Source organism: Chiloscyllium punctatum, chromosome 11 (genome assembly GCF_047496795.1).
Source record: "Chiloscyllium punctatum isolate Juve2018m chromosome 11, sChiPun1.3, whole genome shotgun sequence".
In the NCBI taxonomy this organism is placed as follows: domain Eukaryota; kingdom Metazoa; phylum Chordata; class Chondrichthyes; order Orectolobiformes; family Hemiscylliidae; genus Chiloscyllium; species Chiloscyllium punctatum.
The window spans coordinates 5,804,120-5,828,986 of NC_092749.1; the positions used below are offsets into that span (position 1 = coordinate 5,804,120).

The window sequence follows — 24,867 nt, forward strand, 5'->3', positions numbered from 1 at the left end:
AATTTATCCTTGTCATTTACAATCCTGTGCATTTTTCAATCTTGTACATATATTTGGCTGAGGCATCAGCAGAGCCCAAAAAAAAGTCCGCATGGGCCCCCTGTTCTTCTTTAGGCAGGCCGATCTTACACGGTGGTCTTTCTCCACCGCGCCTTGGCGGCAGCTGCCCCAAGCTTCAGCGCGTCCCTCAACACGTAGTCTTGGACCTTGGAATGTGCCAGTCTGCAACACTCGGTCGGGGTCAACTCCTTTGACTATCATTGTGAAAAATGGCCCTTTTTGATTTTTCTCTTTCATTTCTCTGCCATCCACTTGCACTTTCCCCCTTTGTTTCTGTCCACTCTTTACGTCCCACTGACTTCCTGCACTGGTTCCCATCCCCCTGCTATATTAGATTAAACCCTCCCCTACAGCATGAGCAAACACTCCCCTGAGGACATTTGTTCCAGTTTGTACTGACTTGTACTGGTTCTATCTCCCCCGAACCAGTTCCAATATTCCAGGAATTTAAATCCCTCTCTCTTGCACTATCTTTCAAGCCACACTTGCACCTTGGCTATCCTACCATTCGTACCCTGATTACCTCGTGTCAATGGTAGCAATCCTGAGATTACTACATTTGAGATCCAACTTGTTAGTTTAACTCCTAGCTCCCTAACTTCAGCTTATGGGACCTCATCCTGTCTTTTTTTTTACTGATATAATTGGTACGTATATTCCCTCCCACAGCTGGCTGTTCATCTTCCCCGTCCAGAATGTTCTGCAGCTGTTCTGAGACATCCTTGACCCTTGGACCAGGGAAGCAACGTACCATCCCAGACTCTCGTTTACAGCCGCAGAAACACCTATCTGTTCCCATTACAATTGAATCCCCAATTACTACAGCTCTGACACTCTTTCCCCTGCCCTCCTGGTGCAGCAGAGCCAGCCATGGTGCCATGAAGCCAGCTGCTGCCACCTTCCCCTGGTGAGCCATCTCTCCCAACAGTATCCAAAATAGTTATGCCTGTTACGGAGGGAGATGACTAAGGGGACCCCTGCACTGCCATCCAACTATTCCTCTGTCTGTTGGTCACCCATTCCCTATCTTCCTTAGTAATGTTTATCTGCAGGGTGACCAACTTAAGAATCATAGAGTCATAGAGCTGTACAGCATGGAAACAGACCCTTCAGTCCAATTCGTCCATGTCGATCAAATATGCTAAACTAAGCTATCCCCATTTGCTAGCACTGGCCTATATCCCTATACACCCTTCCTATTCATATACCCATCCAAATGCCTTGTAATTGTACCAGCCTCCATGACTTCCTCTGGCAGCTCATTCCATACACGCTCCACTCCCTGTGTGAAAAAGATCCCTTTTATAATTTTCCCCTCTCACCCTAAACCTATGCCATCTAGTTCTGGACTCCCTCACGCAAGGGAAAGGACATTGTCTATTTATCCTATCCATACCCCTCATGATTTTATAAACCTCTATAAGGTCCCTTTTCAGCCTCAGACGCTCCAGGGAAAACAGCCTCAGCCTGTTCAGCCTCTCCCTTTAGCTGAAATCCTCCAACTCTGGCAACATCCTTGTAAATCTTTTCTGAACCCTTTCAGGTTTCACAACATCTTTCTGATAGGAAGGAGAACAGAATTGCATGCAATATTCCAAAAGTGGTCTTACCAATGTCCTGTACAGCCGCAACATGACCTCCCAACTCCGATACTCAATGCTCTGACCAAGAAAGGAAAGCATACCAAACGCCTTCTTCACTGTCCTATCTTCCCGTGACTCCACTTTCAAGGAGCTATGAATCTGTATTCCAAGGTCTCTTTGTTCAGCAACACTCCCCAGGGCCTTACCATTAAGTGCATTAGTCCTACTAAGATTTGCTTTTCCACAATGCAACACCTCACATTTATCTGAATTAAACTCCATCTACCACTCCTTAGTCCATTGGCCTGCCTGAACAAGATCATGTTGTACTCTGAGGTCACCTTCTTCACTGACCACTTCACCTCCAATTTTGGTGTCGTCTTACTGAATGTGCTATCCACGATTCCCTCAGCCTCATGGATGTTCCCAAGTGAATCCAGCCACAGCTCCAGAGCTGTCAACTGGTCAGGCAGGAGTTGCAGCTGGACCCACTCCCTGCACGTGAAGGAGTCAGGGACATCGGAACGATCCCCGAGTTCCTGCATTGCACAGGAGGAGTATGACATGGGTCTTGGATCTCCTGCCATGGCTTAACATTTCAGTTAACAACAGGAGCACAGTGAAGAGAAAATGAGAGAGAAGAAAAACTGTTCACCAATCACTCACTTACCTTCACAGGAATATGTCCTTCTGCTTCTCCTTTACCCTCAGGTCTTCAGCAGCTGCAGTTATTTGATCCTCTTCCAACTGCCTTACCTCACTGCTGCTCACCCTCCTAACTGAGGCCCAGTATTGATGTAAACCTACACTTCAACCTCCAGCAGCAATTCACCCACAAAGCAGCCCTTCTCAAAATAATCACTCCGCTAAAGCTTGCCTTCTTTGTATTTACTCCTGGACGATTCCTCCCAGAATCCTTCTCAGTGGTGCCCTCTGTTGGAAGCCCTCACACGGTTCTTCAGTGCTCCCCTCCTCAATGGTAGCGACTGAAACGACTCCTCCCAGAATCCTTCTTGTCAGACGAGTGCATTTTCATCCAAATAATTTGCATATATGACAAGCAACAGAGGTTCCACCACTGATCCTTGCAGAATACGACTGATCACACAACTACAGATAGTAAAACACCACTCCACAGTAACCCTCTGTCTTCTGTGACCAAGGCAATTTTGTATCCAATTTGCCAACTCACCATGGATCCTTTGTAACTTAATCTTCTGCACCTGCCTACCATGACAGACCTTGTCAAATGCTTTAGTAATGTTCATGTAGATAACACCCACTGTCTGATCTTCATCAGTCATGTTTGTCACTTCCTCAAATATGTCGACATAACGTCCTATATACAAAGCCATACTGACTATCCCCAATAAATACATGCTTTTCCAAATGCAAAAAAAATTATTAAAAATATTCTCCAATTATTTCTCAACCACTGATGTAAAGCTCACCAGCCTATAATTTCCTAGATTATCCCTGTTATCCTTCTTAAACAAAGGAACAATATTAACTATTCTCCAGGCTTCTGGGACTTCACATGTGGCGAACGAGGATACAAAGATCTCTTTCAGGCCCCAGCAATGTCCTCTCTTTCCTCCTATACTACCTTGGAACAATTCCATCAGACCCTGGGGACTGACCTACCTAAATGTCTTTCAAACCTCCCACCCAACACCACCTCCTTCTTATCAACATGCCCGAGAATATCAAGGACCCCTCCCTGATTTTTCCATCATGTTTCCTTCTCCTTTGTGAATATCAATGCAAATTAAGGACCACACCCACTTCTTCTGACTCCATGCATACATTACCTCCATTGCCCTTGAGTGAACCTTCCCTTTCATTAGCCACCTCCTTATGCCCAATTAATGTGTAAAATACCTTGGGTTTCTTCTTAATCTGGGGAGAAAGTGAGGACTGCAGATGCTGGAGATCAGAGCTGAAAAATGTGTTGCTGGAAAAGCACAGCAGGTCAGGCAGCATCCAAAGATCAGGAGAATCAACGTTTCGGGCATGAGCCCTTCGTCAGGAATGAGGAAATTGTGCCAAGCAGGCTAAGATAAAAGGTAGGGAGGAGGGACTTGGGGGAGGAGCATTGGAAATGCAATAGGTGGAAAGAAGTTAAAATGAGGGTGATAGGCCTGAGAGGGGGTGGGGGCGGAGAGGTCAGGAAGAAAATTGCAGGTCAGGAAGGTGGTGCTGAGTTCAAGGGTTGGGATTGAGACAAGGCGGGGGAAGGGGAAATGAAGAAGCTGAAGAAATCTGAATTCATCCCTTGTGATTGGAGGGTTTCTAGGCGGAAGATGAGGTGCTCTTCCTCCATGTTACCACGGTCTGGTGATGGAGGAGGCCAAGGACCTGCATGTCCTTGGTGGAGTGGGAGGGGGAGTTGAAGTGTTGAGCCACGGGATGATTGGGTTGGTTGGTGCGAGTATCCCAGAGGTGTTCTCTGAAACGTTCGGCAAGTAGGTGGCCTGTCTCCCCAATATAGAGGAGGCCACATCGGTTGCAGCAGATGCAGTAAATGATGTGTGTGAAGGTGCAGGTGAATTTGCGGCGGATATGGAAGGATCCCTTGGGGCCTTGGAGGGAAGTGAGGGGGGAGGTGTGGGCGCAAGTTTTGCATTTCTTGCGGTTGCAGGGGAAGGTGCCGGGAATGGATGTTGGGTTGGTGGGGATGTGGACCTAACGAGGGACTCGCGGAGGGAGTGGTCTTTTCAGAATGCTGATAGGGGAGGGGAGTGAAATATATCCCTGGTGGTGGGGTCCGTTTGGAGGTGGCGGAAATGATGACGGATGATATGATGTATATGGAGGTTGGTGGGGTGATAGGTGAGGACCAGTGGGGTTCTGTCCTGGTGGCGATTGAAGGGGCAGGGCTCAAGGGCGGAGGAGCGGGAAGTGGAGGAGATGCGGTGGAGAGCATCGTCGACCACGTCTAAGGGGAAATTGCAGTCTTTGAAGAAGGAGGCCATCTGGGTTGCTCGGTATTGGAACTGGTCCTCCTGGGAGCAGATGCAGTGGAGGCAAAGGAATTGGGAATATGGGATGACGTTTTTACAGGGGCAGGGTGGGAGGAGGTGTAGTCTAGGTTGCTGTGGGAGTCGGTCGGTTTATAGTTGTCCATGTTGATTCGGTCACCCGAGATAGAAATGGAAAGGTCTAGGAAGGGGAGGGAGGAGTCTGAGACGGTCTAGGTAAATTTGAGGTCAGGGCGGAAGGTGTTGGTAAAGTGGATGAACTGTTCAACCTCCTCGTGGGAGCATGAGGCAGCACTGATACAGTCATCAATGTAGCGGAGGAAAAGGTGGGGGGTGGTGGCAGTGTAGCTGCGGAAGACGGACTGTTCCACATATCCGACGAAGAGGCAGGCATAGCTGAGGCCCATGTGGGTGCCCATGGCTAATCCTTTGGTTTGGAGGAAGTGGGAGGATTGGAAAGAGAAGTTGTTCAGAGTGAGGACCAGTTCAGTCAGTCAAAGGAGGGTGTCAGTGGAAGGGTACTGGTTGGTATGGCGGTAAAGGAAAAAGCCCGAGATAGAAATGGAGAGGTCTAGGAAGGGGAGGGAGGAGTCTGAGACAGTCCGAGATAGAAATGGAGAGGTCCAGGAAGGGCAGGGAGGAGTCTGAGATGGTCCTCAAGTGCCAAGGACATTTCATGGTCACTTTGGGCCCCCCTTTATTCCACATTTAAGTTATTTCTTGCTTCCTTTATATTCCTCAAGGTCTTACCTGATTGCAGTTTCCTAAACCCTACAGTTTCAATCACTTGACCAGTCCAACATCCAGCACAGCTTCTTTACTCGTTGGACTATCAACATTGTTTCAAGAAACCCTCCTGTTTGCACTGAACAAATTCAGTCCCATCCAAGTCCCTTTCACTAAGGGAATCCACATCAAAACTACAGATGTTAAAATCACCCACTGAACCAACCCACTGTATTTAGATTGAGAAATAGAGGCAGAGTCATACAACCCAGAAACACAGTTTGGTCCAACTCATCTATGCTGACCAGACATTTCAACTTAACCTTGTCCCATTTGCCAGCATTTTTCCCATAAACCTTTAAACGCATCCTATTCATACACTGATCCAGATTCCTTTTGTTATGACATAGGGTAAACCCCTCTGCTAATTTAAACCAGCAATACTGAAAAGATTCACCCCGTGCTGTAATCTGTTAACATTTTTGAGGGAAAGAACAATCCCAGAGGTCACTATTTAAAGTAACAATTAAAAACTTTATTCTTTAAGTCCAACAGAGAATATTAAAAGTAACAACTATTTGCAATTACTTTCTTTTAAACCTACCTCCTACTTCCCACTCTCCAATGCTAGTCAAAATCAGGTGGGTTTTGATGTTCTGCTGCACAAACTCCTTCCACAGACAGGAGCCTCTCAGAGAGCACTGGTAGCCTCCATTTACTTGTCTTTTGGCAGTTCTCTCTCTAGCTGTTCAAAATGTCCAGTTTTATACCCCAAAACATTGGATCATTTCATTGGTTTTAATCTTATCAAAATACGAAATCCAATGATTGGAATATGGTATCTTGGGGCATAATTTAAACTGATTGGCCAATTTTGAATTTTTTTTATTTTGTTTCATGACAACCCAAATGCTGCGAGCAGTCTCAATCAAGTATTACATTGTTAACTTGTTCCGGAATCTCAGTGTTTTATCCTTGCTGGCTTTTCAACTCTATTGAAGGTATAGTACCTTTGCACCTTCATAACACTTTTAAATGTTGTAATTGTACCCACCTCCACCAATTCTTCTGACAGCTCATTCCATATGCACACCATCATCTGCATGGAAAAGTCCCCTTTCAGGGCCTTATTGAAAATCTTTCCCATCTCACTTTAAGTCTATTCCCTCCAGTTTTGAACACCCTATGAAAAAGATCTTAGCTATTCACCCTATACATTATCCTCATGATTTTATAAACCTCCATATAATCACCTGTCAATTTCCAACTCTCCAAGGAAAACAACCCCAGCCTATTCAGCCTCTCTCTTAGCTCAAACCTTTTCATCCCAGCCATGTCCTCATAAATCTTTTCCATAACTTCTCAAGTTTAACACCATTCTTCATAAAGAAGGGTAATCAGTATTCTAAATGCAGTATTCTAAAAGTGGCCTCACCAGTGTATTGTACTGCCATAACATGACATCCCAACTCCTGTACTCAGTGTTATGTCCAACAGAGGCAACTGTACTAAATGATTGCTTCACCATCCTGCCGACATGTGAACTCAATTTCAAGGAACTATGAACCTGCATCCCAAGCTTTTTTTTATTGGTACCACACTCCAGGGTGTTGTACCGCCACAAAGGCCGGTATCCCATTACCCAGATTGCCTTTATTTATACATGCAGAGTCTTAGACAGTAGTCCAGCTCCCTCAGAGCCAGCAAAATCTCTAACACTCCTGTTTATATCTGTCAGACAGGGCTCCCTGATTGGGCCATGCAACAGCCCCAATCAGGGAACTCATATTCTGAGGTGTACACCTGGCTGATCTTGTTGCAATCACGACATCCTTTCCCCTCTATGTCCAGGATCGTAGGCCTGTTCTTTTTCTTGTAGCATCTTCTGGGGTGTTTTCAGGTCTGTTTCCTCTGATTCAGACTTGGATACCAGCAGCAGATACCAGAGCACAGCCCACCTCTTGTGTCTGGACTATCTCAGAGGAAATTCATCCTCTTCTTCACAAAGTAAGGTCATCGAGGCTGCAACATCTACTGTGTCCATCTCGGAAGTCCAACCTTTCTTCAATGGTAGGAGCGGGGAATCCATGGGTTCTGACTGCTGTACCTGATGTTCTGAGGGGCTGAGTATGTTTTGCTTACACACCGTTTGTGAATTTGCTGCTTTCATGTGGTCCACTTGCTTGTTCAGGACTGCCTCAATGACCCGAACTTAGTATGTCACGGGAAAATCTCAGCAGGTCTGGCAGCATCTGTGAAGAGAAATCAGAATTCATATTTAGTGTCCATTTATGTAAATTATTTGGATGTGAACGTAGGAGATATAGTTATTACATTTGCAAATGACACCAAAATTGGAGGTGTAGTGGACAGCGAAGAAGTACAATAGGATCTTGATTAGATGGGCCAATGGGCTGAGGAGTGGCAGATGGAGTTTAATTTAAATAAATGAGAGGTATTGCATTTTGGAAAAGCAAATCAAAGCAGGACTTGTACACTTAATGTTAAGGTCCTAGGGAGTGTTGCTGAACAAAGAGATCTTGTGGTGCAGGTTCATAGTTCCTTGAAACTAGAGTCGCTGGTGGATAGGAAAGTGAAGAAGGCCTTTGGTATGCTTTCCTTTATTTGTCAAAGCATTACATATAGGAGTTGGGAGGTCATGTTGTGGCTGTACAGGTCATTGGTTAGGTCACTTTTGGAAAGATATAAAAGCGATATAAGGGGCAACTTTTTATGCAAAGTGCTACCAGAGGAAGTGGTGGAGACTGGTACAATTACAGCATTTAAAAGGCAAGTGAATGGGTATTTGAATTGGAAGGGTTTGGAGGCAAATGAGCCAAGTCCTGGCAAATGTACATCTCTATGACTCTATCACCATTCTTCAAAACTAATGACAGCTTGGAAAAGGATGGTTTTTATACAAAAGATATGGTGGGGAGAAGGGCGAGAGTAAATAATAGGTGCAGGTAGAACCCAGTCAGAGAAAAAAAGTTTGTTGGACAGACAAAGAAGCAGTTAAAGGTCAGTCTAGGGGAATGAGCAGCCACTGACGGGACAGACAATGGGTAATGTGGATGGTAGCAACCCATACAATGACAAGGCCTGGTGTGTGGGGGAGGGGGTAAGCATGCAGAAAGGTACCTCAAGCCCTAAAATTGTTAAGCTTGATATTGAGTCCAGATGACTGCGGAGTTCCCAAGCGGAAAATAAGGTGCTGCTCTTCGCAGTATAATCAACAAGTGAGAGACAGAGTGAAGCAATCCCACAGCCAATAGGTCAGATCGAAGCTTTGCAGTCCTGCCACATCCACGTGACAATGGTGGTCGACAATTAAGTAACTCACTGGAGGAGGAGGAACTTCCACAAAAATCCCCATCCTCAATGATGGAACCAGCAACACATCAGTGCAAAAGATAAGGCAGAAGCTTTTGCAATCAGAAGTGCTGAGTGGATGATTCCTCTCGGAATCCTCCAGCTGTCCCCAGCCAAACTTCAGCCAATTTGATTCAATTCACATGATATCAAGAAATGGTTGGAGACACTGGATATTGCAAAGGCTATGGGCCCTGACAACATTCCAGCAATAGTACTGAAGACATGTGCTCCAGAACTTGCTGCTCCCCTCACCAAGCTGTTCCATTAAGATTACAACACTGGCATCTACCCAACAATGTGGAAAATTGTCTACATATTGCCTGTTTATAAAGAGCAGGAACAAATCCAACCTGGCCAATTACCGCCCCATCAGTCTACTCTCGATCATCAGTAAAGTGTTCAAGGGCTTCATCAACAGGGTTATCAAGCACCTGCTCAACAATAACCTGCTCAGTGATGCCCAGTTTGGGTTCTGCCAGGGCCACTCAGCTCCTGACCCCATTACAGTTTTGTTTCAAACATGGACAAAAGAGCTGAATTCCAGAAGTGGGGTGGGAGTGACAGCCCTTGACATCAAAGCTGCAGTTGATCAAGTGTGGCATCAAAGAGCCTCAGCAAAACTGGAATCAATGAATTTCAGGGGGCAAGATCTCTGCTAGTTCATACACAAAGGAAAATGGTCGTGGTTATTAAAGGTCAGTCAGCTCAGCTCCAGGACATTTCTGCAGGAGTTCCTCAGGGTAGTGTTCTTGGCTCAAACATCTTCAGCTGCTTCATCAATGACCTTTCCTCCATCTTAAATTCAGAAGTGGGGATGTTTGCCGATGATTGCATAATGTTCAGCACTTTTTGGAACTGCTCAGATACTGAAGCTGTCCATGTTAAATTGCAACAAGATTTGGACAATATCCAAGCTTGGGCTAAAAAGTAGCAAGTAACATTTGCACCACACAAGTGACCATCACAAATAGGAGACAATCTAACCACTGCCCCCTTTGCATTCAACAATGTTACCATTACTAAATCCCCCATCATCAATATCCTGGGAACTATCATTGACCAGAAACTCATCTGGACTTACCATATAAACTCAGTGGCTACAAGAGCAGGTCAGAAGCTCCGAGTACTGTGGCGAGTAACCCACCTCTTGACTCCTCAACATCTGTCCACCAACCAGAAGATGCAAGTCAGGAGGGCGATGGGATACTTTCCACTGGCCTGAATGAGTGCAATCCCAACACCACTCAAGAAACTTGACACCATCCAGGATATACCAGCCCCCTTGACTGGCACCACATCCACTCCCTCCACCACCAGTGATCAGTAGCAGCAGTGTGTACTATCCAAAAGATGCACTGCAGAAATTCACCATCTTCCAAACCATGACTATTTTCATCTAGGAGGACATTGGTAGTAGATGTATGAGAACATCACCATCTTCAGGTTCCCCTCCAAGACACTCACCATTCTGAATTGGAAATTTATCTCCATTCCTTTAGTGTCATTGGGTCAAAACGTTGGAAATACCCCCCAAATGACATTGTGAGTCAACCCACAGCAGGTGGACTGCAAAAGGCTGCTCACCTCCACCTTCTCAAGGGCAATTATGGACAAGCAATAAATGCTGGGCACAGCCAGCGATGATCACCTCACACAATGAATAAAAATTTTTAAAATCCTGACCTTGCGTCAACCATGCTTCTTACCCATGCAATGATCCTGAGATTCTAAATGGGAACATTTTCTCAGCATTCACCCAGGAGAAAGGTATGGAGGATAGTGAGATCTGTGTGAAATGTACTAATATGCTGATATGCATAGAATGCCTCCACTGTGGAAGCAGGCCATTCAGACCATTGAGTCCACATCGACTCTGAAGAGTGACCCACTCAGACCCACCTCATCCTGTTATTCTGCATTTCCCGTTGTCATTGACTAGAACAGACCAACCAAAACATTCTTAAGCAGGCAGTCCCAGACCATAACTTTGCAATTTGTTTCAGTAAGTGCACAGTGAAAATTACCCCGAGTAAGTTAGTTTGGTTCACAACTGGATTTTAAAACAGACAAAACTTTATTCACAAAATTTACACAATGAAACACAAAGAACAGAATAGAGAACCCCTACAGAACTCAGTCTATCCAAACTAGATTTAATTATGCTGCTCTAAATATACACAACAGTCCCAATAAGGAAACTCCCTTTAAAACCCAGTATAAATGGAACACATGTTTACAGGTTAAAGTTGAAGGACAGAGAGAGAGAGAGAGAGAGAGAAGGGGGGGAATCTGGGACATGTCGAAGAAACCCACAGAGACACAGGGAGAATGTGCAAACTCCACACAGACAGTTGCCTGAGGCTGGAATCAAACCTGGGTCCCTGGGGCTGTGAGGCAGCAAAGAAAGAAATGCTGGATCTCTTCATGAGCATTAAAGTGCATAGATCTGCAGGGCCCGATGTTATTTACACCATGTAACTGAGAGAGACAAGGGAGGAGATTGCTGGGACCTTCACCAAGATTTTTGTATCATTGCTAGCCACTGGAGAGGTCCCAGAGGACTGGTGAGTTGCTAATGTTGTTCCTCTATTCAAGAATGGAAATAGGAATAATCCAGGAAACTACAGACCAGTGAGTCCTACATCGGTGGTTGGGAAGATATTGGAGAGGATTCTTGGGGGTATAATTTAAGCACATTTGGAAAAACGTGACCCAGTTACGGACAGTCAGTATGGCTTTGTGCAGAGCAGATCATTCCTTAGTAACTTAACTGAATTTTTCAGGAGGTGATGAAGGTGATCGATGAGGGTAGAGCACTGGATGTTGAGTACGTGGATTGTAGTAAGGCTTTCAACAAGGACCCTCATGGTAAGCTCATCCAGAAGATGAAATTGCATGGAATCCACAGTGACTTGGCTGTGTGGATTCAGAATTGGCTTGCCCATAGAAGGCAGAGCGTCATGGTAGAAGGTTGTTTTTCCGGTTGGAGGTCCATGACCAGTGGTGTTCTGCAGGGATCCATCCTGGGACCTCTGCTCTCTATAATATTTATAAATGATTGGGATGAAAATGTCAATGGGAAGTTTAGTAAGTTTACAGATGATACACAGATCTGTGGAGTTGTGGACAGTATAAACGATTGTCAAAAGATACCGTGGGGTATAGATTAGTTGCAGAAAAAGGCAGACAAATGGCAGATGGAGTTTAATTTATATATATGTGAGGTGTTATACTTTGGGGGATCAAATGGTCAAAAAAGATATAGTTAATGGCAGAACCCTGAACAGCACTAATGTACAGAGGGATCTTTGGGTTCAATTCCATAGCTCCCTGAAAGGCATTATGCAAGTAGAGGGTGGTAAAGAAGGTGTATGTAATGCTTGCCTTTATTGGTCAGAGAATTAAATACAAAAGTCAGGATGTCATGTTCCAGCTTTATAAGAGTTTGATTTGGCCACACTTAGAGTATTATGTGCAATTCTAGTTGCCCCATTCCAGGATGGATATGGAGGATTTGGAGAAGGTGCAGAAGGGGTTTACCAGGATGCTGCTTGACTTAGAGGGTATGAGCTATAAGGAGAGGCTCAGAAAACTTGGAATATTTTCTGTGGAGCGGTGATGGCTGAGGTGAAACTTGATAGATATCGTATAAGATCATGGGATGGATTGATAGTGTTGACAATCAGAATCTTTATTCCAGAATTGAGTGTGCATTTAAAGTGAGACGGGGAATGTTCAAAGCAAATGTGAGGGGCAGGATTTTCACACAGAGACTGGAAGGAGTGTGGAACATACTGCCAGGAGTGGAGGTAGAAGCAGATCCAATAGAGGTGTTTAACAGATTTTTAGATAAGCACATGAATATACCACACATGGAGGAATATGGACAAAGGACAAATAGAAGGAATTTGTTTCATTTAATGTCATTTTTGACACAACATTGTGGGCTGAAGGGGTCATTCCTGTGCTGTACTGTTCAATGGTCTATGTATTAAATTCTATGTTTTATCCAGGGCCATTTCTGTGGTCCTAGTACCCGGTCCTTGTTCCCTGAAGTAAACTATCGCTCTCGCTTAGTGGACTTTTAAGTCCAACATTGGTGTTTCTGATGCTATTTCACCCTCCCTCCCGGGTCTGGGAATATCAGGTTTAACCTGGCGTGGAGTCTTCTTTCCTTCAACATCTCTGCTGGAGCCGTCCCTGTAGGTGCACGAAGGATAGTCTGAAAATTAAATAGGAGCCAGGACAGTTCGGTATCAAGTATAAATTGACAGCTGTTTCTTTAAGCCTGGCTTCAAAGTTTGGACAGCTCTTTCTGTCAGATAATTGGATGATGGGTGGCATGGAGCTGTCCTTGCATGCCAAGTGCCATTAGACTTTAGGAAATACCTGAATCCTCTGCTGGTAAATAATGGATTGTTATCTCTGATCAGCACCACAGGGAGACCAAGTATTTCACCAGATACTCGCAACCTTTTTACCATTGGCCCCACGTTTGACAATTGTGGCCGATGCATGTCCAATCATTTTGAGTGGGTGTCCACACTGACTGAAAATACAGATCCTGTGAAAGGATTGACATAGTCGATGTGGAACTGGGACCAGGGTTCACCCGGCCATTCCCATGAATATGAGGGAGCTGCTAGTGGGAATATTTGTCCGTGCTGGCACTCTGGGCACACTGCTCACCAATGCGGCTGTGTCTGCATCCAATCCTGGCCACCAGACATTACTTTCCACCACACTTCCATTTTGGACACCCCTGGTGGATGACCCTGGTGGAGTTCAGCCAGGATCTGGCGGTAAGCTTTGCTCGGTGGAATCACTCCTGCTCCCGACAGTAATCTGCCATCCTCTACGGTAATCAGGGCTCAGCAGGTCCAGAAAGGTTTCAGTTCAGGTTGTGATGACACTTTTACTTCACCCAACAATACCAGCTGTTTTAGTTTCACCAGGATCGGATCTTTTAGTGTCCACAGTCAGGTCTGGTCAGCAGTGACCAGAAGATATCCAGAAAGTTTATAATTAGAACGGACTCTTTCAGTGACAGAATCACCAGTGGATTAATCTGCCAGCAGGAGGTGGCTCAAGGCATTACAATTGCCACTTGGCCTTCTGGATAGTTTTCTGTCACCAAGTGCCCCTTTATTTACACGTCTTTAGTACGTGACACTGATCCAGCTCCCTCAGAACCAGCTCCCAGAGTGAACAGAACCTCTGACACTCCTTTTTTTTTATTTTTAAAATTTTTTTTCTGTTTTTCTATTTTACCCCCACACTACCGCCTAATTGCGGTAGTGCTTATTTTTTTCCCCAGCACCCATGTTGTGTGTGTGCAGGTGTGAGACACAGTGAAAGACACAAGGTGCACGAATCTTTATTTAGTTTCCACCACCAGGAAGAAAGGAAACATCCAAGTGGCCAGTGACAAGCAGTGCCCTTCACACCAAAGGGCAATGTTGCATGATCAAACAGTTGGTCCTGTTTCCATCTGTCAGCCAGGGCCTCCTGATTGGACCAGATTAACAGCCCCAATTAGGGAACTCACATTCTATGAGGTGTACCTGGCTGATCTCATTACAATCACCACACAGGGTCCCACCATTAAGTGTATAGGTACTGCCCTGGTTTGCCTTACCAATGTGCAATGCCTCACATTTATCTGAAATGAACTCCATCTAGCAATCCTTGCACCACTGGCCCATCTGATCAAGGTCCCATTGGATTCTAAGATAATGATCTTCGCTGTTCACTATAACATCTATTTTGGTGTCATCTGCAAACATACTAACCATACCTCCTACATTCACATTCAAATCATTTATATAAATGATGAAAAGTGGATCCAGCACCAATTCTTGTAGAACATTGCTAGGCACAGGTCTCCACCACCACCCTCTGTCTCCTCCCTTCCAGCCAAGTTTGTAACAATTTACAAGCTCCCCCAGATCCCATGTGATGTCACTTTATGAACCAATCAACCACGCAGATCCTTCCTCAGTATGAGCTAGCTGTGAATTTATTTCATTAAAGGTCTACTTTTTGTTCCTCAGTGAGAGACATCATCACAACTCCTCCCTCTGAATTATCTTCAACTTCCAGGAGAGTTTTAGCTCCCCTTTCATTTGTTTGTGGTGTCATATCAGCCCTTACTGACAGATTTTCTTTATCTATTGTTCAGTTTCTCACACACGATGGATAGATCCAGGAAACGTGTTCCTGGAAGTGTTCTGTTTCTTGAACATGAGAACCAGGAGCAGGAGTAGGCCATCTGGTCCTTCGAGCCTGCTCCGCCATTCAATATGATCATGGCTGATTATTTCATGGCCTCAGCTCCACTTGCCTGTCCCCTTACCATAACCCTTAATTCCTTTACTGTTCAAAAATCTATTGATCTTAGCTTTAAAAACATTCAATAAGGAAACCTCAACTACTTCACTGGGCAGGGAATTCCACAGATTCACAACCCTCTGGGTGAAGAATTTCCTCCTCGATTCAGTCCTAAATCTGTTCCCCATTATTTTGAGGCTATGCCCACTTCTCTTAGTTTCACCCACCAATGGAAAACATTCTCTCTATTTCTAGTCTATCATTTGCCTTCATAATCTTATGTTTCAATAAGATTCTCCCCTCGTTCATCTGAATTCCAATGTACATAACCCCAGTCTACTCAGTCTCTCCTCATAAACCACCCCCCTCAATTCCAGGATCAATGTAGTGAACCTGCTCTGCACCCCCTCCCATCCCAGTACATCCTTTAAACCTCTTTTGGTCATTTTATATTTGTGGGTAAAGCTACGAGCTTTCGTCCAGTCAAGCCATTTCCCAGATGTGAGTCTACAATTATGCGACCACGGAGGGAGGTATGTGGGTGGTGGGGATGGGGGGTGGGGGCATGTGATGGGGAATTATTTGTGGGAATAGTAGGAGAAAATGAAAGGCAAATGTGCAATTGATCCAGGGGATTTAAAGCGATATGAATAATATCATGGAGAGTTGGGGGAGAATGGAGTGTGAAGTGACACCAATGAAAAGGACCATGCTCCAGGGATAAATGTTCGGAAGAGAAGTGTTGAGAATCAGGCTAATGAAGATAATTATTTGGGATAAACATTCTGCCAGCCCTTTCCTGACTTGGGGAAAAGGGAGTGTGTGAGACGGATGGCAGGATTGGGGCCGTTGCTGATATACAGTATTTGCATCATCGCTCGCCACGAGTGAGGTTCCGGAAGACTGGAGGATAGCAAGTGTTGTGTCCTTGTTCAAGAAGAGCTGCAAAGAGAAATCTGGGAACTATCAACCAGTTAAGCCTAACATCTATGGTAAACAAGTTAATTGAGAAGATTCTGATGGATAAGGTGTACATGTATCTAGAAAGACAGGGCTTAATTAAGAGTAGTCAACATTGACTTATGAGTGGGAGATCAAACCTCACAAAATATTAGAGTTCTTTGATGAAGTGGCCAGGAAGGTTGATGCAGGCAGGGCAGTAGATGTTGTCTATATAGATTTCAGTAAAGCTTTTGATAATGTTCCACAAGATAGACTAGGGGGATCTGGCAAATTGGATACACAATTGGTTTAATGGTGGGAAGGAGACTGTAATAGTGGAAGGATGCTTGTTGGATTGGAGGCCTGTGACTAGTGGAGTGCCTCAGGGGTCAGTCTAGGCCCATTATTGCTTGTTATCTATGTCAATTGGATGAGAATGTACATGGCATGTTTAGTAAGTTTGCAGATGACAGTTCAGGTGCACGGTCCTCTGAAAGTGGAATCACATCTAGACAGGGCAGTGAACAAGGCTGTTGGCACACTGGCCTTCATCAGTCAGGGCATTGAGTAGATATGTTGAGAAGTTATGTTGCAGTTATCCAGGACATTGGTGAGGCCGCACTTGGAGTATTATGTTCAGTTTTGGTCACCTTGCTCTCGGAAGGATGTTATTAAACATGAAAGAGTGCAGAAGAAATTTACAAGGAAGTTGCCAGGACTTAAGGGACTGATTTATAGGGTGAGAAGATTTTTCTTTAGAGCATACGAGACTGAGGGGGGATCTTTCGAAGTGTATAAGCATGCATGGATATTTTGGTTGGCATGGACCAGTTTGGGCTGAAGGAACTGTCTCCGAGCTGTAGGACCTTATGACTCAATGATTCTATGATTGGTTTGGACAAGGTGCCTGGGGAGCTAGAATATGAAGTATGTTAGGATACAGGGCAAACCTCTCTGCCAACTTAAACCAGCAACACTGAAAGGATTCACCCCATGCTGTAATCTGTTAAAATTCGAGAGGCAAAGAACTATCACAGAGGTAAATATTTGAAGTAAAAATTAATAACATTGTCTTTTAAGTCCAACAGAGAATATTAAAACTAACAACTACTTACAACTTCTTTCTCTTAAACCTATCTTTTGCTTCCCACTCTCTAATACTTGTCGGTTTTACCTCCCACTCGATAATAATTGTCCAATAAAAAATTTACAAAACAATAATCAGGTTTCAAAACCAGTCAGCTTTGTCAAGTTACCTCTGTAGATTTTCCTCTGTAGATTCTCTCTCCAGGTCGGTTTCAATGTTTTGCAGTGCAAACACCTTCCCCACACAAGTACGTCTCAGTTCTTAAACTAGCTCCCTACATCTCTTGGTCTTTTGGCAGTTCACTCTAACTGTTCAAAATGTCCGGTTTTATACTCAAACCATCAGATCATTTCATTGGTTTTAATATTATCAAAATACTAAATTCAAACCTGATTGGAGTTTGGTATCTTGGGACATAATTTAAACTGATTGATCGAATTTGAATTTGTTTTTGTTTCATGGCAGCCCAGCTCCTGCTATTTGTGGCGACCATGTGTTACATTGTTACCTTATTCAGAACATTTGTGCTTTGTCAGGCAGGCCTTGCTAGCTTTCAACTCTCTTATGGATATAGTATCGCTACACCTTCAAAACAAGTGTGTGCGTGAAAAGCTGGACCCGGGGTCTCTGAGCAGCCTCTGGGCACAGTCCGGTACAGGTCAGTTAGTACTCAGGTGATTACCAGTGCCAGTGAATACTCAAGGGTTCTGTGAATATGGCAGTGAAAGAACTTTGAGGCTTCCGGGTCAGGATCTGAGGAGAGCAGTATCTGTAATGATCATGACAATGGATATTGTCATAAGATATGACAGTAAAATACAGGAATAGAAGTAGGCCATTTGGCCCATCTAGCCTACTCCACCAGTCAATAGGATCATGGCTGATCTGATAACCCTCAAACCCATTTTCCTGCCTTTCCTCCATGACCCTTGACTCTCTCACTAATCAAATCTCTGTCCATCTCAGCCTTGAATATCCTTAATGAACCAGCCATGACAGCCCTCTGTGGGAAAGAGTTCCACAGGGTCACAACCCTCTCAGAGAAGAAATTTCTCCTTGACTCTGTTTGAAATATGTGACCCGGTATTCTGAGCTTGTACCCTCGAGTCCGAGATTATCCCACAAGAGGAAACTAGCTCTCTGCATCGACCCTATATCACGTCCTCAATATCCTATATGTCTCACTAAGTTCTTCTCACATTCTCCTAAACCCAGATGAACACAGGCTTGACCTACTCAGCATCTCTTCATAAGAATATCCCTCCACACCCAGGATCAACCAAGTGAACCTTCTCTGGACTGCCTCCACTGTCAGTGTATTTTTCCTCAGATAAGAGGCCCACAACAGTCCACATTATTCCAGCTCTGGTCTAACTAGTGCCTTGTATAGTTGTAGCAAAATCTTCCTATTTTTATCCTCCATTCCCTTTGAAATAAAGGCCAACATTCCATCTTCCCTCCTTACTCTCTGCTGATCTTGGATGCTAGCTCTCAGTGATTCTTACACACTCTCCAATCCTCCTAGTCCCTCTGTGCTGGGCTGTCAAGCAGTCTTTCCCCTCATGGGAGGCAATGACCAAGTGGGATCATCACTGGATTATTAACCCAGAGACCAAGGGCATGTTCTGAGACTCCATATTCAAATCCCTCCATGGAAAAGGTTGGAATTTGAATTCCTTAAAAACCTGGAATTATACATCTGTTGGTTGTTCGGGAAACACTTGTCTGATTTACTGCCATCCTGACTGGTTTGTTTTACATGTGACTCCAGACTCACAGCAAAGGAGCCAATTCTTAATTGCGCCCTGAGCCACCCTGAAAATACCCCCTTTATCCCAACTCTCTGTCATCCTTTAATTATCCATTCAGCTGTCCATGCTAGCTCCAATACCACAGACTCACATTGAATAAATAGCCTCATGTGTGGTACTTTAACAAAATGTTTTTTGCAAATCTAAATATATTACATTGACTGTATCCCCTTCATCTATCCTGCTTCATACCTCATCAAAGTGGTTCTAGTAAATTTGTTTGGCATTATTTATCCTTCATGATGACATGCTGATTCTGCTGGACCATGTTATACATTTCTAGATGTTCTGCCGATATCATCACCATCATCACTATCATTATTATTGTTGTTATTGCTGGGGGTGAGCTGCCTTCTTGAACCACTGCAGTCCGTGTCCTGCAGGTAGACCCATAATGCTCTAAGAGAGAGAATTCCAGCATTTTGACCCAGTGACACCGAAGGAACAGCAATATATTTCCAAGTCAGGATGGGGAATGACATGGTGGAGAACTTGCAGGAGGTGGAGTTCCCATGTATCTGCTGCCCGTGTCCATCCAGATGGAAGTGAATGTGGGTTTTGATCATGCTGCGGAAGAAATTGATGTGTCCAAAATGTTGATGAAATTCTCAACAGTTAAGAAATATTATTTAACACACTGTTTATTTAATTGTTTTTGTTTATGTTGATGGATTTAGTTTGATCTGAATTAGTCACAGATACAACTCAATGGTATAGTGTAACAACCTGTTCTCTCTGTTTAATTCAAAACCCCGACCACTCCCATCAGATCCTTTCAATACGGCAATACAGAGAATCTGTTCTTGGGACAATAAACTTGTTATCTTTTCTCTTCAAAGGCATCACCGGTTCAGTCCTTATCCAAACTCCAATCCTGCAACGTGTCACCGAGGGTCACACTGCCCGGTTACAGTGCACTATGAGGAATTCTGCAGTGACACACACCAATGTTCAGTGGTACCGACTGTCCCCAGAGCAAATTATGGAGCGGGTTTCAACACATCCAGGAAGTGGCTCTACACAATGGAGCCCAGGATTCACTGAGCGATTCCAGCCTTTCAGAGACCCCTCCAGCGTCATTCTGACCATCACAAACGTGCAGCCCAGTGACACTGGAGTCTATTATTGCTCAGTCTGGGGCTGGATCTATGGGAGAGGAAGCCAGCTCATTGTTGACAGTAAGTAAAGTTGACACATCAATCACCTTCAACAATAACCTTTTGCCCAAATAACGAGTTGGAGATCAGTTTGTGATCAAGCAGATTGAGGAGATGAAAAGGAATGATCTCGGAGATGGATTCACTGTGGGGAGGAATCTCAGGTCACGTTCAATGTTGATGGGGGAGTGGAGAAATGGGAATTTTTTGTGACAATGAGAGGAGGATTTTTAGTGAAATGTGGAGTTTCATCCTAGCGAACAAGTGACATTAATTCCATTTGACTCATAAGCATGTCAGTGCCATTGCCTGGATGAGCAGAGTCAGGGAGATTGCTCTGTGAGGTTCCCCATCCCAGGGATTGGGAATGAACCATAGAGCTTAAAAGGACACATGCATCTCTCTCTATTTGAGAGACAAATGGTTCAATCCAGGTTAAAGGGAACCACTCCGCATCAAGCACATGGAAAGGAGAGGGGCTTGCTCTCCATGAGCTCTCACAGCTGAGACTGGGATTGAAGCTGAGATGTTGTCATTATTCTGCATTATACTCCAGCCATCTGAGCCACCTGACTGGGGAAGAGTGAACATAATATTCTGGGAGTTCAATTTTCTGACAGTTTGCTGTGTTTGTTAAGATGTAATTGTTCCAAAATGATTCTTTACTGACTTTGAACCGCCTGTGTGAGGGAATTGTGAGCATGGAGTGATAACCTCACATTTATTCACATTATATTACATTTGTCAAGTATTTGTCTACTCAGGCAGTGTGTCCAAATCATTCTGCAGCCTCTTATCCTCCTCCTCACAGCGCACACTGCCACCCAGCTTAGTGTCATCTGCACATCTGCATTCAATTCCTTTGTCCAAATTGTTAATGTATATTGTGAGCAGTTGGGGTCCCAGCAATGAACTCTGCAGTACCCCACTCTTCACTGCCTGCCACTCTGAAAAGGACGTGTTTATTCCAATTCTCTGCTTCCTGTCTGCCTATCAGTTCTCTCTCCACGTCAAAACATTACCTCCGATACCTTGAGCTTTAATTTTCCTGATTATTCTCATGCCTGGAATCTTGTCCAGACACACAACATTTACTGCTTCACCCTTGTTCACATTACTGGTCACATCCTTAATAAAAGTCCAGAAGATTTGTCAAGTATGATTTCCCTTTAATGAATCTATGCTGATGAGAAACAAATCTGTCACCATGTCCCAAATGATTAGTTATTACATTCTTAATAATTGACTCCAGCATTTTCACCACCACCAATGCCAAGCTAACTGGCCTGTAATTCCACATTTTCTCTCTCCCGCCATTTTTAAAGAATGGAGTTGCATTAGCAATTCTCCAATCCATTGGATCTCTTCCAGAGTCTACAGAATGCTGGAAAATTATCACCAATGCATCCGTTATTTCTAGGGCCACTTCCTTAGGTACTCTGGGATGCAGAGTATCTGGTCCTGTGGACTTATCAGGTTTTAATTCCATAAGTTTCCCCAACACCATTTCCTAACTAATAAGGATTTCCTTCAGTTCCTCCTTCATGCTTGACCCTCTGTCTCCAAGCATTTACTGAAGGAAGATCCAAAGTATTTAGTCAACTGAAAAAAAAACAAAAGAACTGCAGCTGCTACAAATCCAAAACAAAAACAGAAGTTGCTGGAAAAGCTCAGCAGGTCTGGCAGCATCTGTGAAGAGAAATCAGAGTTCAGGCTTCAGGTCCAGTGACCTTTCCTTTGAGTTATTGAGAAAGGGTTACCAGACTCAATTCTCTTCTCAGGTGCTGCCAGACCTACTGAACTTTTCCAGCAACTTCTGTTTTTATATTTGTTCAACTGGTCCACCATCTCTTTGTTGTTCATTATGAATTCACTTGATTCTAACAGGAAGTGACCTACATTTTGTCTTCACCAGTCTTTTGATGTTCCCATATATATAGAAGCTTTTACAGTCAGAATTTATGTTTTCCGCAAGCTTGCCTTCATATTCTATTTTCCCTTTCTGAATTAAAACCTTTGTCCTCCTCTGCTGAATTTTAAATTTCTCCCAGTCCTCAGGTTTGCTCCTTTTTCTGGTGAAGTTATCAGTCTCATCCTTGGCTTTAACACAGTTCCTGATTTCCCTTGTTAGCAATGGTTGAGTCATGTTCACTGTTTTACTCTTATGGCTGTCAGGAATGTACAATTGTTGAAGTTCATCCACGTAATCTTTAATTGTCTGCCATTACCTATTCACTGTCAGCCCAATAAGTATCCTTGGCCAGCTTATCTTTGGTAATGCATGTCTCATACCCTCAAAGTTAACTTTCTTTAAGTTCAGGATCCTAGCTTCAGATTTAATTGCCAACTTGATGAAGGATTCTGCCATATTATGGTCATTATTCCCTCAAGGATCTCACAGGTATGCTGTTTTGGAAAATGTAACGGGGATGGATTCTCAGGGGAAAGTAGCATGAACAGCAAAGTTTCTGGCATTGAGACTGGCTCTAATGCAACAAGGGGTATGTTGGCTTCCAAGAGATCAATTGTGTAAGAGGATTCTGTAGTCCAAGGTACAGACAGACATTTCTGTGGCCAGTAGTGAAAAAGCAGAATGTTGTGTTGCTTCCATGGTGCCAGGATCAAGGATGTCTCAGAAAGGGTGCAGAATGTTCTCACGGGGGAGAGGGGCCAGCAAGAGGTCATTGTCCACATTGGAACCAACGATATAGGAAGGGAACAGGTTGAGATTCTGAAGGGAGATTACAGAGAGTTAGGCAGGAATTTAAAAAGGAGGTCCTCAAGGGTAGTAATATCTGGATTACTCCCAGTGCTACGAGCTAGTGAGGGCAGGATTAGGAGGACAGAGCAGATGAATGCATGGCTGAGGAGCTGGTGTATGGGAGAAGGATTCACATTTTTGGATCATTGGAATCTTTTTTGGGGTAGAAGTGACATGTACAAGAAGGACGGATTGCACCTAAATTGGAAGGGGACTAATATACTGGCAGAGAAATTTGCTAGAACCGCTTGGGAGGATTTAAACTAGTAATGTAGGGGGTGGGGGTACCCAGGGAGATAACGAGGAAAGAGATCAATCTGAGACTGGTACAGTTGAGAACAGAAGTGAGTCAAACATTTAGGGCAGGCAGGGACAAGGTAGGACTATTAAATAAAACTGCATTTATTTCAATGCAAGGGGCCTAACAGGGAAGGCAGATGAACTCAGGGCATGGTTAGGAACATGGGAATGGGATATCATAGCAATTACAGAAACATGGCTCAGGGATGGGCAGGAGTGGCAGCTTTATGTTCCAGGATACAAATGCTACAGGAAGGATAGAAAGAGAGGCAAGAGAGAAAGGGAAGTGGCATTTTTGATAAGGGATAGCATTACAGCTGTGCTGAGAGAGGATATTCCTGGAAATACATCCAGGGATGTTATTTGGGTGGAACTGAGAAAGAAGAAAGGGATGATCACCTTATTGGGATTGTATTATAGACCCCCTAATAGTCAGAGGGAAATTGAGAAACAAACTTGCAAGGAGATCTCGGCTATCTGTAAGATTAATAGGTTAGTTATAGTAGGGGATTTTAACTTTCCAAACATTGACTGGGACTGCCATAGTATTAAAGGTTTAGATGGGGAGGAATTTGTTAAGTGCATACAAGACAATTTTCTGATTCAGTATGTGGATGTACCTACTAGAGAAGGTGCAAAACTTGACTTACTCTTGGGAAATAAGGCAGGGCAGGGGACTGAGGTGTCAGTGGCGGAGCACTTTGGGGCCAGCGACCATAATTCCATTAGTTTTAAAATAGTGATGGAAAAGGATACACCAGATTAAACGTTTAAGTTCTAAATTGGAGAAAGGCCAATTTTGACGGTATTAGGCAAGAACTTTCAAAAGCTGATTGAAGGCAGATGTTCGCAAGTAAAGGGACGGCTGGAAAATGGGAAGCCTTCAGAAATGAGATAACAAGAATCCAGAGAAAGTATATTCCTGTCGGGGTGAAAGGGAAGGCTGGTAGGTATAGATGCTGGATGACGAAAGAAATTGAGGGTTTGGTTAAGAAAAAGAAGGAAGCATATGTCAGGTATAGACAGGATAGATCGAGTTAATCCTTAGAAGAGTATAAAGAAAGTAGGAGTATACTTAAGAGGGAAATCAGGAGGGCAAAACGGGGACATGAGATAGCTTTGTCAAATAGAATTAAGGAGAATCCAAAGGGTTTTTACAAATATATTAAGGACAAAAGGGTAACTAGGGAGAGAATAGGGCCCCTCAAAGATCAGCAAGGCGGCCTGTGTGTGGAGCTGCAGAAAATGGGGGAGATACTAAATGAATATTTTGCATCAGTATTTACTGTGGAAAAGGATATGGAAGAAAAAAACTATAGGGAAATAAATGGTGACATCATGCAAAATGTCCGGATTACAGAGGAAGAAGTGCTAGATGGCTTGAAACAGGTAAAGGTGGATAAATCCCCAGGACCTGATCAGGTGTATCCGCGAGCTCTGTGGGAAGTTAGGGAAGTGATTGCTGGGCCTCTTGCTGAGATATTTGTATCATCGATAGTCACAGGTGAGGTGCCAGAAGACTGGAGGTTGGCAAACGTGGTGCCACTGTTTAAGAAGAGTGGTAAAGACAAGCCAGGGAACTATAGACCAGTGAGCCTGACCTCGGTGGTGGGCAAGTTGTTGTAGGAAATCCTGAGGGACAGGATGTACATGTATTTGGAAAGGCAAGGACTGATTAGGGATAGTCAACATGGCTTTGTGTGTGGGAAATCATGTCTCACAAACTTGATTTGAGTTTTTTTGAAGAAGTAACA

At 44.0% G+C, this 24,867-nt stretch overlaps 1 protein-coding gene across 1 annotated transcript in view; it reads left to right on the forward strand.

The window, feature by feature from the left end:
- Positions 1-24,867, forward strand: part of LOC140482642 (immunoglobulin superfamily member 3-like) — an 82,650-nt gene that overhangs the window by 21,475 nt on the left and 36,308 nt on the right. The window contains exon 5 of the mRNA XM_072580148.1: positions 19,735-20,073. Coding sequence (XP_072436249.1) covers positions 19,735-20,073 — 339 coding nt within the window. The remainder of the gene's footprint in view (positions 1-19,734; positions 20,074-24,867) is intronic.